This window comes from Miscanthus floridulus, chromosome 8 (assembly GCF_019320115.1).
Source record: "Miscanthus floridulus cultivar M001 chromosome 8, ASM1932011v1, whole genome shotgun sequence".
NCBI classification, from domain to species: Eukaryota; Viridiplantae; Streptophyta; class Magnoliopsida; order Poales; family Poaceae; genus Miscanthus; species Miscanthus floridulus.
In genome coordinates this window covers 33,492,695-33,505,213 of record NC_089587.1, presented here as the reverse complement: position 1 = coordinate 33,505,213, position 12,519 = coordinate 33,492,695, and the positions used below count along the sequence as shown (strand labels likewise).

The following is a 12,519-nucleotide window of genomic DNA, read 5'->3' as shown; positions in this document are numbered from 1 at the left end:
GGAAAAAATCAGAACTCACAGAAAAACTCAATTTATTCTGTCGGTGCTTTAAAAACGCATAGAAAAAATGTATGCACACACAAAAAAAATATATGCACACCATAAATAAAAAAACGAAGAAGTGCTAACCCTAACCCGTCGCCCGCCGCACGCACGCACTCGCGCCTGCTCGGCCCTCCTCTCCCTGCCCCCGCTCCCTCTCACTGCCTCCTGCCGGCGGCCCCTCCCCTCCTTGCCCCGCGCCGCCCTGGATCCGCCGCGCCGCCCCGGCCCCTCCCCTCCCCTCCTCCCGCCGGCGGCCGGCCCCGGCCCCTCCCCTCCTTGCCCCGCGCCGCCCCGGATCCGCCGCCTCCTCTCCTCCCGCCGGCGGCCGGCCCCGGTCCCTCCCCTCCTTGCCCAGCGCCGATCCGCCCACGGTGGCCGTCCCCGGCCAGAGCGCAGCGCGGCTGGGCTCCGCCGGTGGCCGGCGCCGTGCCCGCTCACCGGTGCTGCATATTGAGCGTGTGTACACCGAAGAATATGTCATGGATTTTTCGAGATGTCCAGCGCTCGAGGATCTTGAGATCACCTCGTGCATATTCGAAGCCTGTGAGTTCATCTCCCCATCTGCGAAACGCTTGAGCTTTGTCAAGTGCAGATTTGGTGTTAGCCCAGGGGAAAATGATGACCGCTCTCGTATTTCTGCCGCCTGTGTCCTTATTTTGTTATGAACTTTAGTTCTTTTAATTTGTTAGTTCATGATATAATTATCCAGCTACTAAATTAAATTTAGTTCATGATATAATTATCCATGAATGTTCTTTTACAGATCAGGTTGTGGAGATACAATGATATATGTAAGAAGTTACCCTGTCCTTATTTTGTCATGAACTTTAGTTCTTTTTTTTAGTTCACGATATATTTAACCAACTATATTCTACATCTATTAACATGAAAAGTAATAAAGTCCAAGTCAATTGCTATGCATCCATGTGCTTTGAAAGACCAGGTTGTGGTGAATACATGTAAGAGTTTTTTATGATATGTATCCATAACTTATTCTGCATACACTTCAGTTCTTTCAATTTCTCAGTTGATGAATAACTAAACTAGGGATATTGATGATTTTCCTTTCAGCGTAAATGTTGTAGATGAGCTTATAATATTTAAATGCAGTGCTTATATATTCAATGTTCATATATGTCCACCTCAGTATATATCATCGCATGATCAGATCTTAAGTTTAAGTCATGACTTGGATTTATCCATTTGCAATTCAGTTTAATTTCAAAAAGGACTTGGAATGTTGCCCTATGTTTCACAAGTTAAGAACATTTTGTCTTGTTGATTGGTGTCTGGAGATCTTCATGCATTACTTAGCTTTCTCCAGCACACACCAAATCTTCAGAAGATCACTCTACAATTTAACATCCAGACCATTTAGAAAATGCAGTTCCCATGTAAGTTACCAACTTTTCTCAACCTTGTATTTCTACATTACACTGCCTGCCATGCAAGGAATGTCACTAATGGAATTTTGAGACACTGTTTACAGGGCAACATATCACTAGTGCATGTTTTTACTACACCTGAGGCCCTTGATAGGTGACCGACTCATCACTACGCTACTCTTGGTCCCTTGTTGTTGTCAAGGTTGTTGTTTTTTTTGGCTGAATTTGCTGTCGGTTTACTATTTTTATGTGCACAACTGATATAAATCAAATAGTTCAATCACCTAACTGCTACTTGTGTAGGTTCACTATTTTTGTTCTTTATCTTCTTTTTGGTTATTCTGATGCCAAATGATGTGTTTCTTTGACTTCCCTTAGTATTTATGGATGGATAAGGTGACAGTTAAATGTAGTCATTGCTTCCTTTGTTCATTTGACTTGTTGGAATTTTATTGCTCCTGGTTGTCCAGCACTACAGAATCTTCTTGATATGGTTCTTTTGGGATTGTTTTCATGTGATTTGGACATCTCTACCTGTTTATCCCAAGTAATCAGCTTTTATCGACAATGTGCAAAGAAATTTTATCACTTTATAGCGGCTCTAGCTTTAGATGCTTATGTTATAGCAGAATTTACTGTTAACTTTTCTTTTAGGTAATGCAAACTATTTTACTCATGCAGGTCTCTGGCAATCTGTAGGTCAGTTGTTCACTGGTCCGGTCCTTGATCAATCACCTTTCAGTTTGTGTAACCATAACTTTCTAGGTAAGCAGCTAAAACCCAAACACTTTGTGCTTTTTTGTAATCTTGTCGTAGTCTATTTGGATATTGTACTGCCCAATCAAGTGATTATTATTATTAATTAAGTGATAAAGCATAGATCTTTTCCCTATTATTTTTTCATTTTTTTAACACCCCATACTTCCACCCATTGGATTCCAAACCTATTCTGTGCTGTTGCAAAATCTATTCGCAGCTCCAGTGCACAATAGAGGTTTGGTGGATTCATATCCAGTCTTATAAGATTTCTTTAAATACGCACCTATTTGCATCCTATTATTCAATTTTTATCACAAGATCCTAGGCACCTGGCAATCAAAGATGTTGCAGTCGCCATTTTTAGCTCTAGAATGTAGATGTCAAGCACCGAATATGTGATAACAAGAAAGTGGTACCATTAAAAAAAATAGAAGCAAGTGCTGCTTTCAGCATCTTAACAGCATGCCATCTTAACAGCTTTTCAGCATCTTAACTTCCTTGTAATAGTGACCCACATCCAGGAAACATTACATGTAGCACAGCAGCAACGCTAGATGATTTCTATAGAAGTTTAAGGGCTGCATAAACTACTGAAATGACATGTAACAGTCAGAGTGCACTGTTCAATGATGGTTTTCAAATATACATGATATCTATATATACATTTCATTAGATATGTGCTGTTCACCATCGCCAAGCTGTTGAGTGCGCGTTCTTTGTTTCTGGTTTTGGATTCATCGAGACAAACAAACAGAGCACAAAGCGGCAAACCAGGTTCACGCTGCTCTCCATCCATTTCGTGAACACTTAGATTTGTTATGGTACATCAATTGTCTGAAATTTGCCATTTTCAGAAATTATGTTCCGACCTGTATATAAGTTTTCACAACAGTCATAGTATCGTGAAATTGTGGGCATATGTAACTCTTGCTTAATATGTTGACTTCATCTGTGTATAAAATCCATTTTTTAAGCAGTGCAGATGTTCAGAATAATAAATTAGCCAAAAAAGAATGTTATCTTTTCTTGATATAATTAGCCAGAATGTTATCTCATTTGCTCTTTAATAAAAAAGAATGCTATCTCATCTTGATATAATTGAGGTACACGCCCCTGCTCATGCTTGATCCAATTACATTTACCAACAGACAATATCTTACTGCATGCACATGTCAACTGGGTGCCTAGATTTTGATTTCAGTCGTATAGGGGAAAGTGTTAAGCATTACATGCATGCAGATTTTGTAAAACTGTAATGGACAGAAGAAAAAAAACATATCAATTAACCCTCAGAACATTGTAAATCATTATCAATTGGCAGAGACTTTTTCCTTATTGTACTTTACTCAATGATGCATGCTTGTACTTTACCATCCTTTTTTTCCCTTATTGTAAGGTCGTATCCATACATGCAACAATTGGGATTTCTCTACTTGTTATGCCTACAAGTCTAACAGTGCTTCTAGAAGCACATTTCGTGCATGTAAAAGGTGAGGCTAACTGGACTTTATTTCTTTCTTTCTAATGCCTTTCAGTCTGAACTGGCAACATCAGCTCTGCAAGAACCCCAGACCAAACCCTGACATCAAGACACTCTTTACTGATCACTCTTGTGCTGCTCCTACCAATGGAGCAAGAGCACCTCCACCTACCAATGGTCCGCTTGTTGGATCCATCCCTAAGTCAGCTGGATTTCCACCAATGGGTGCTCATGCTGTAAGTATTATCACAAGTAGACCATTTAACTTATCCTGACTATTGATTGCTTATACTGGTTCAATGTTGCAGCCACACCAATGGGGATCTTCATGCTGCAAACCTTGACAACAATCAAGGTTCCGACAACAATGGCGATCATGCATCGATAATGTGATGGTTGTGTTAGCTTTAGTTTTAGCTTTAGCTTTAGTTTTAGCTATAATATGACTCAATGATGCATGCTTGTACTTTACTCATCTTGACTGAGACTTAAACTGTTGAGATGAGATGGTAATGCTTTTGAATGTATTGATGCCGGACCATTTGGACATCATCTATATGTAGCCCGGATGCCATTAATGAATGTGCTGAACATTTGGATCTTTATATGTATGCTATCTATTATGTTGTGATGAAATTACAGTATGGACAGTCCATATTTGCTGCATGGTTAAGGGTTTTTTCTGTTGGTGGTTCTTTTATTTTTCTGCGTGTTAACCGAGACCGACACAACATTTAAATTTAATCTGCCTAACGTAATTTTTCTGTGCGTGTAACACCCACAGAAAAATCATTTTTCTGTCGGGCTTTTTCTTTTTTCTGTGAGGATTAACGCACACAATATTTAAAATTAATCTGGGCTAACGCAATTTTTTTTGTGCGTGTAACACCCACAGAAAAATTGTTTCTGACGGCGAACACACAGAACAATTAAATTTTTCTGTCATCATATTTCTGTGGGTATTTTTCTGAGGGTACACCGTCAGAAAAATATTTTTCTGACAGGATTCGTATTTTCCTGTGTGTTTTCGCACACACAGAAAAAACCAAGTTTCCAGTAGTGGACTCTTCTGCCCACTTGACAACAACAAAAGAACAAAAAGATTCAAATTTGGAGTAACTAGAGGAACGGCAGTGCTAGCGCCCCACGTGGGGCCCGCGCCGCCCGAACGTCACCGGCCTCGAAAAGAAGGAGAGGGGACGGCGCCCGCCTGCGCCTCTGGTTCGGAAGGACCAACGGTGTGCCCTGGCCACGGCATCATATCAGATGTCCATCCAGCGTCTGGAGGAGGAGGAGACACCAAGGCGAGTCAGCAGAAGGCGATGAGGTAGATGCAACACATGATCTACTTTTAAAACATCTAGATGAAACACTTGAAACATGCGTCTGAAACACTTGCAAAAACACATGAAAAACACTTGAAACCATCGTAAACATACGCAACATTCAGATAAAACACCTACATATACGTGAAACATAAGCAACATCCCGATAAACACACTTGCAACATACGTCTGAAAAAAGATGAAACATTAGGAATGGAAGCTTGCAATATACGTGTACAACCATTACAATATATGCAACATCCTGATCTACTTTTACAACGTTCATATGAAACACTTGCAACATTAACATTTGAAACACTTAAAACATGAGTTTTGCAACATAGGGGAGACCGGGGCCGGTCGATTCCAGCCGTCGGGGTCGGAGCTGGCAGCGAGCGGCGGCACGCAACCACCACCACCACCAGCACCGGGCTTGGCTCAGACAGACAGGCAACGCAGCGATGGGAGGGAGCGGGCAACCACCACCACCACAAGCCCCACCGGCACTAGCCTTGGCTCAATCAGATGGGTGTGAGCGAGCGAGCGGTGCGAGATGGGGCGCGGCGTGCGACTTCCTGACAGGATGGATGCCCGCATCCTCTCATTATCATTTGAGGAAACAAATACAAAAATCCTAAAAAACAACACAAGACAAATTTGGCTGATTCCTCACTTCGCCCCGTACAAAATGGTCCATGCCAGTTTTGACAATCCGAGCCCAAAAAAGTGTTTTTCCTTATGAAAACTTAGCCGATGGAAATCTTGTATATTTCCTGCGAAATAAGTTTTTTTTACTAAGACAAGACTAGCACTCTATTTATATGAGAGGATCACAACCTATATAGAGATGAATCAGTCCAATCATCAAAATTCTATATTTACTTTTTATCTTCTATACCTCAAACTTTTCAACCCCCTTGCTATCCAACACTTTTCTTGACAAGATTTGCTGGCGTTAATCCTAGAGTCCCCCGCTGCACATCTCTCCGATGAGTCTTCCTAAAAGGCGTCTTTTTTTTGCGAAGAACGAGCGTCATATTGACCTCGTCAACCTCCCTCTGCTAGGTATCTAGGCCATGTGTGGCTTCGGACGATCTAGCCACTAATACTGTGTGTGACCCGAATTAGCCACTATGATCTAGCCACTAATAGATAAATTTTTTTGATGAAAAACTAGATAATTTATTTGAAGTTGAATTTGTGAATACAATTTTTTTTCTAATGCAGATATAGGAGGTGGAAAGAAACATTTCTATGTTTGTGCAAGGCTCCAAATCTCGTTCCATCTATGGCATCGAGTTTTGACTTTAGCAACAAAATATGGATGGTCTTTTTTCAGAAACGCATATATTCTTCTTAAACGTCATGTACTTTTGAAATTTCTTTGGAGTGAAATTTTTTCTTCATGGTCAGTGATTTGAATGCAGTTGTATGCTTGAACAACAATAGTTACTTATAATTGGTAAAAGAAGCTTTTTATTTGACTCTCCCACCCAATTATTTTGCATGTTTCTCCGCCGTTGTCCCGAAAGATTTGCGGTCAAAATAGAAAATGACGGAGCGTGGCAAAGAGAAATGATACAGTTCGACAAAAGAGAAATAAGAAACCACACCGATGGCATGGACAAGTGTTACATTAATTAAAATCAGCTCATGTGCACTACGTGGCCGAAAAAAGAAAATAGAAGGCGCCTTTGTCGGAAAAGAAAAAAATGAGCGTTGTTTGAGTGTTCGCTGATTGATTGTGAGGCGCTGATTGATTGTGAGGGAACGTTTGCTGCTGATTAGATGGGCCTAGAGATTTCGTCAGACACATGAGAGATACTTCCTTCGTACTGGTAATTCAAGTCGTTCGCGACATGATCTTCAAAGTATAACTTTGACTTCTTATTTTTATAAGAATATTTATTGGAAAGTGATATATGTATATTTTTATGAAAATGATTTTCAAGACAAATCTATTAATATGGTTTTTATATTTCCAAACTCAATAACTTAAAAGTTTTATTCATGATTTATATTCCCAATATTTGACCTAAACCTTATCCAAAACGACTTGAATTACTAGTACGGAGGGAGTATATAAAAAGAACATCTATAAAATGGCTCTCCACATTGAAGTATAGAGATTTTTTTTTGAGAAACTATAGATTAAATTTTATGAGAGGCTCTTGTAATTGCCAAGCTGCCGCCGATGTCCTAAATAGGTCTACAAAAGGCCAGTACAGATTTCTCCCACTTGTATTGTATCGGCCATTTTAGGTTCTGGCCCATTACAATAATTCACGGGGGACACTAAAGCCCATACTGCCCGTCCCCGTGCTGCCATGAAGCCCAAAGAAATGGCAAAACTCCTAGGAGTACGTTTTTTAAGCATGTCATTGCTAATCGCCATTGTCACCAAAACCCATAGTTTGTTAGTTTTAAAAAAAACCATAGTTTGTTTTCCTCCATTCCTAACCGGTTATCTGATTTACACTCCCAAATCGACATGATAACCTACGAGGTTTGAGTACGCACAAGAATAAAAACAATAGGAAGGGCGACACACAACTGAACTATGGATCGATCGATACAGAGGCTGGAATATTAATACATATTCTCTTTTCTAAAAAAAGTTAAACCACACAGCTAATTAGAATTGTTTGACTTACATTTTACTAGGAAGGAGCGAGCACTCACCAATTTTCCAAGGCAATTGTCCACCAATTCTCCATAGGCAATTGTCATCCTCATCGTATTGTGAGTTGTGACGCCAAAAATTGGTTCAAAATACCAGTGAGTTCAAGGAATATTTCTAGCAGACATTGGGGAAAATGTTATGGCCCAAGATCTCTTTATAATGCACGACATTTGCAGTTGTACAAAAATGACTTGAACACCTGAAGCAACCAATCACCAGCCTGTTCGGGAGGCCGTATCGTATCGTGGATTATTTACTGCTGGCTGGTTTGGTGTGAGAGAAAAACACTGTTCCTGACTGGAAATTTTAGATCGTTTACGAGCAAGCGAACAGGCTGCACCTTTGGAAAAAAATCTTTACCAACACAAATTGTAAGCCCGTCCAAAAAATAACCAAATACATTCATTCACAACAACTCTTCATCCCTGCACAACTTTTTTTGCTAGGGTGAGGAGAATACATCACATAATACGAATTAATTAAGAAGCAGCAAACAAAGCCAACATATATTGATCAGAGACTGCACAAAAATTAAGCTACTACCAGGCGCGTGTATTTCCACGCACGATGAATTGCCCCCAGAAACCCAGCAAAAGTTGGCGCAATGAACGCCTCCGTCCTCCGCTATCGAATGGCGGCGCCCTCATACGCGAGCAGCTCTTGCCTGGCCTGCATGGAGGCGGCCGTGGCGATGTCGGCGCCGCCGGTGGTGGCCACCTTGATCTGCTGCTGCTGGTACACTTGGCGTAGCCGTTCGATCTCCTTCTTCAGTGCCTCTTGATGAGCTGCGTTGTTGTTATATTTTGCATGCATAGCTTGCGATCAGTTTAAATCGACACCTAACCATTCATTACTGTACGTGCCTGTCTAGTGAAACTGAACAGAATGATCTGATTCTGATAGCATACATACCGTCTTTGAAGATCTTGTCTTGGGCGAGCGCCGCGATTCTTTGCTTGAGATGGCTGTTGCCAACGGTGAGCAGTGACCGCTGGTGATCCAGGAAGGCCACGCGAGGGGACAGTGCTGACACCTCCATCTGCAGTTAGCAACAGCAGAGAGAAGATGAAACAGATGGATCGGATCTCAGAATGAATGGCTCAAGTGCTGCCTGTGAATCCATTAGCTAGCTAGTCTGAGAAAGAAGTGGTCACCTGGAGACCGGTGACACTCCGTTCAAGCTCCGAGATGTACTGCAGCTTCCTAACTCGTGACCTCTGAGCTGACTGCCTGTTTGCCAATATCCTGAAAAAAAACCCAAGGAACGGAGAAAAAATATTGCTACTCGTCAATTTTTCTTTTGGAACGATTGCTAGGCATCTATGATCTATAGTTGTTAAGAAATTACGATTAATACATGTGCGTGTGGATCAATATATACTTGTGTATGTTACTTTGTTTGAGTGAAACAGATTGACAACGAACCATGCAAATGCATTTGTTCCTGCTTAAAAGGCTCAGTTTAAACAAATTGTGTACAAGTTATATGAACAATAATGTTGTGAAATTCATGAATAAATGTGCACTACGTAGGTAAATAAATTCAAGTTTTAAGAGCTAAAATTTTGAAGTTCTTCTCATTTCCTCCCTTTCAATTCTCAACGTCTGGTGAAAATTAGCCCCCTTTCTTTTATCTCCCCCTCTCTGGGGACCTTGCAAGTTGACTTAACTATTAGTGGTCCACAGTAACTATGCAGCGGTAATTTCAATTTGGAAATCCTAATCTAAGAGATGAACAGAAAATTTTGACAAATTAAAGGCACTCCTGAGTCGTGACTCCACAATAAAAAATTAATCTTGAATAAAAGAACTACTGTTTTACCATGGTAGATTGGTAGATGAAAAAGATGACTACTTAAAAAGTTAAAATGTACTAGCAGATCACTTTATACACTAGAGAAATTGCAAGTTGCAACTAACCTCTTGACCCTTTTGGGGTCAGCGACGCCGTCCGCAGCCGCCCGCGCGGCGGCCGGCGACGATGCCGCCATTCCGTCGTCCGCGTCCCCGACGTCCATGAGCTGCGCCGCGTCCCCGGCCCTCTCCCCGGCGCCGCCGTCGGAGACGGCCGGCGCGTCGACGTCGGAGAACATGGACATGAGCTGCTCATCGTCTAGGCGGTCGAAGTCGTCGCCGGCGCTCCCGCCGCCGCCGATGACGTCGTCCATGGGCACGGCCTCGAGGAACGCGACCGAGTCGCTCGCGGAGCGGCGGTGCGCGCCCCGCCTCGTCGCGGCGAACCCCAGGAACTCCGCCCCCGCCGACCAGTGGTCCTGCGGCAAGGCGCTCGGCGCCCTCGGCGGCAGCTGCGCCATCACTTTTGTTCTGGAGATCTTCTTGGCAAGGCCGGTACCTCTGCTGCTGCTCCTGCTCTGGGTGAAATGCGAAGGCAAAGCTAGACTCTACAGGCTAGAGTGCTGGACTAGTGTGCTGTGCTATAGCTGCGCTTGAGATGTACTATATAAGTGTGTATGTATATGGTTATTGGTTGCAAAGCAGGCAGAGTGTTGGTGGAGAGATCTATGGTGTGTATATATTGAGGTGGACTCAGTGCACATGCATGGGGATGGGGATGGCCATGGCCTGGTGGGGCACATCACACACTGCATTTGCATTGCATCAGTGTGTGAGATAGACTGCGGGCATGTTTAGTTCCCCATTTTTTTCAAAACTTTTGTTTTTATTTTATCTTTTGATAAAATAAATCTAAACATCGTAGGTAAAAACAGTAAAACTTGGGCTACAAAACTTTGGTATTTGGGGCCCAAGAGGCCCAAAACTGAGAAAAAAAATATCTTGGGAGCGCGTGCTATGTCTGCATGGCTAAAATTTTACTATGCATCTAAACACCAAATACCATAAGTTTAAATAACAAAAGTTTTACATCAAAAAATTAGGGGCAAAAATTTTGTCATTCCAAAAGCATCTAACCACCCCTGCATCTGCATGCATGCGAGCTATAACTAAGCTGGTGACCTTTAGAGTCCATTTCTTGCAGCATCATGCATGTGTTTAGGGCTATGCATATCAAGATCCAAGAGATATGGTAGGTTAGGTGGTTAGGAGTACTCTACTACTATGCCTAGCTAGGGCAATGATTTCATCTTGTTGCCTAGTCAAAATGGATTACTGCTCCTAGTTAACCTTTAGTTTCTAGCATTTGTTCTTGATACTTACGGAGTAAGCAAGATCAAATTGTTGCCAAGATGTGTAATGTTGATGCTACTATGTTAATTAGCTATTGGTGCCTTGGCGGTACAGCAGGGAGCTTGTGCTCTGCTATGGATGAGATGATGCATGTAATGACCTTTGTGATTAGTTATCCAAAGGTACAGTAATTAGCTAGCTGGGCAAAGTTAGTTAGGGTCCATTTATTTGTTTTATTTATTACGGGAAGAAAAAAGGTGGCAAGTAGGAGCAAGGGTGGAGGGAGGTCACATGATGCGGGGAAGCGGACAGCTAGCAACAGCTAAGTGAGAGGCTGTGGAGGAAGATGCATGGCATTAGGCCCAGTACATATATAACTGCACATGCTGATGAGTAGAAAATAGTAGAAATGTAGGATAGATAGATAGACATAGACCGGTACTAGTAGTACTAGTGGTACTTGTAAATGTTTTTCGCCCACTAATTAGGCCTTGTTTAGTTCCCATCAAAATTTTAAGTTTTTTCACTCTCTCTTCATCACATCAATTTTTGGACGCTTGTATGGAGTATTAAATGTAGGTAAAAAAAATAACTAATTACACAGTTTAGTTGAAAATCACGAGATGAATCTTTTGAGCCTAGTTGGTCCACGATTGGACAATATTTGTCAAATAAGACAAAAGTGATACTATTCATCAGGTTGAAAAAACTTTCGATCTAAACAAGGCCTTAATCGTGGAGCTGAAGGGACTGGCTTCTGGTTCTGGGTTTCAGACGTGAGCAGCTCGTCACTCAGCTGGGCAGCTGCAGACTGCAGAGCAGCTCAACCACGTGGTGGACGCCTGGACCAGACAAGGTGTGGTCACTTGCTCTCGTCTGCCATGTTACGAGCAGTTCAAATTCGGCATCGATGTACATGCCAGATCCAGATTCTAGCTATCGTGAATGGAGATAACTCAGATAAGGATGAAACGTTGCTGTCCAGGGAAAATGCCAAACGACCTGGATGCATGCATGGCGTAGTTATGCTAACAGTTACATACTGGGGAATGAATCATTAGATAGATAGGGTAAGATTAATATATGTGACTGAAATGAAACGGCGGGCATGATGGATGGATGCTTTATATTCTTCTCTTCTGTCATGCGCTGTCTGTTACCAGGATTTGTGTAGCCGGGGCGGGGCGGGGCGGCAGCGGCACATGAGGCCGAGGGAAGGAACGTGGCTCAAAAGATGCATCTAGTTTGGTTGCCTGCTCTGCTTGTGAAAATAAACTAGTAGGAGTATTAGATTAATGCATGGTCTCCAATTGGAGCGCATAAATTTTACGCAATTCAACTGTTTGATTTACCATGAATTCTTTCTTGCACTCATATGTAGCAATTCTTTATTAGTTCATACAATCATACTACTAGTTCATGAGAAATCGCTGCTACTAGGTGTAGTAGTGATGGTTAGAGAGAGAAGACACGGCCGGGGAACGACCGCGTCGTAAGCAACAAGTGGCGCAGCGGCAGGACAGGCTCAAATAATGCGTTGCGGTTGCGCCCCCATGGCCATGTGCCCGCTGGGCGTAGGACATTCCCACGAACAGGGCCGATCGCCTCACATGCACCACCCGCCCGCCTTCCGCTTTGCATTCCATTCCATTGCATTGCTCCAACCTCCAAGCAGCCTCCAACGCAACGTGTGTG

General features: G+C 42.4%; 1 protein-coding gene and 1 long non-coding RNA gene across 3 annotated transcripts; one reads left to right on the top strand and one right to left on the bottom strand.

Moving 5' to 3' along the window:
* The first annotated feature begins 2,116 nt into the window (after window positions 1–2,116).
* On the top strand, window positions 2,117–4,335 carry LOC136471543 (uncharacterized). Of its 2 annotated transcripts, XR_010762059.1 has the most exons (4): window positions 2,117–2,195; window positions 2,863–2,963; window positions 3,725–3,905; window positions 3,978–4,335. It is a non-coding gene; the product is annotated as an uncharacterized lncRNA (long non-coding RNA). The 2 variants fall into 2 exon arrangements; XR_010762058.1 differs by lacking the exons at window positions 2,117–2,195; window positions 2,863–2,963 and having other exon boundaries at window positions 3,701–3,905.
* A 3,717-nt stretch (window positions 4,336–8,052) lies between these two features.
* On the bottom strand, window positions 8,053–10,151 carry LOC136471542 (basic leucine zipper 19-like). The gene is made up of 4 exons (XM_066469281.1): window positions 9,598–10,151; window positions 8,832–8,922; window positions 8,590–8,716; window positions 8,053–8,462 (listed from the first exon to the last, which is right to left on the bottom strand). The coding sequence occupies exons 1-4, from the start codon at window positions 9,990–9,992 to the stop codon at window positions 8,302–8,304; spliced, it is 774 nt and encodes a 257-aa protein (XP_066325378.1). The 5' UTR covers window positions 9,993–10,151; the 3' UTR covers window positions 8,053–8,301.
* Between the last annotated feature and the right edge of the window lie 2,368 nt (window positions 10,152–12,519).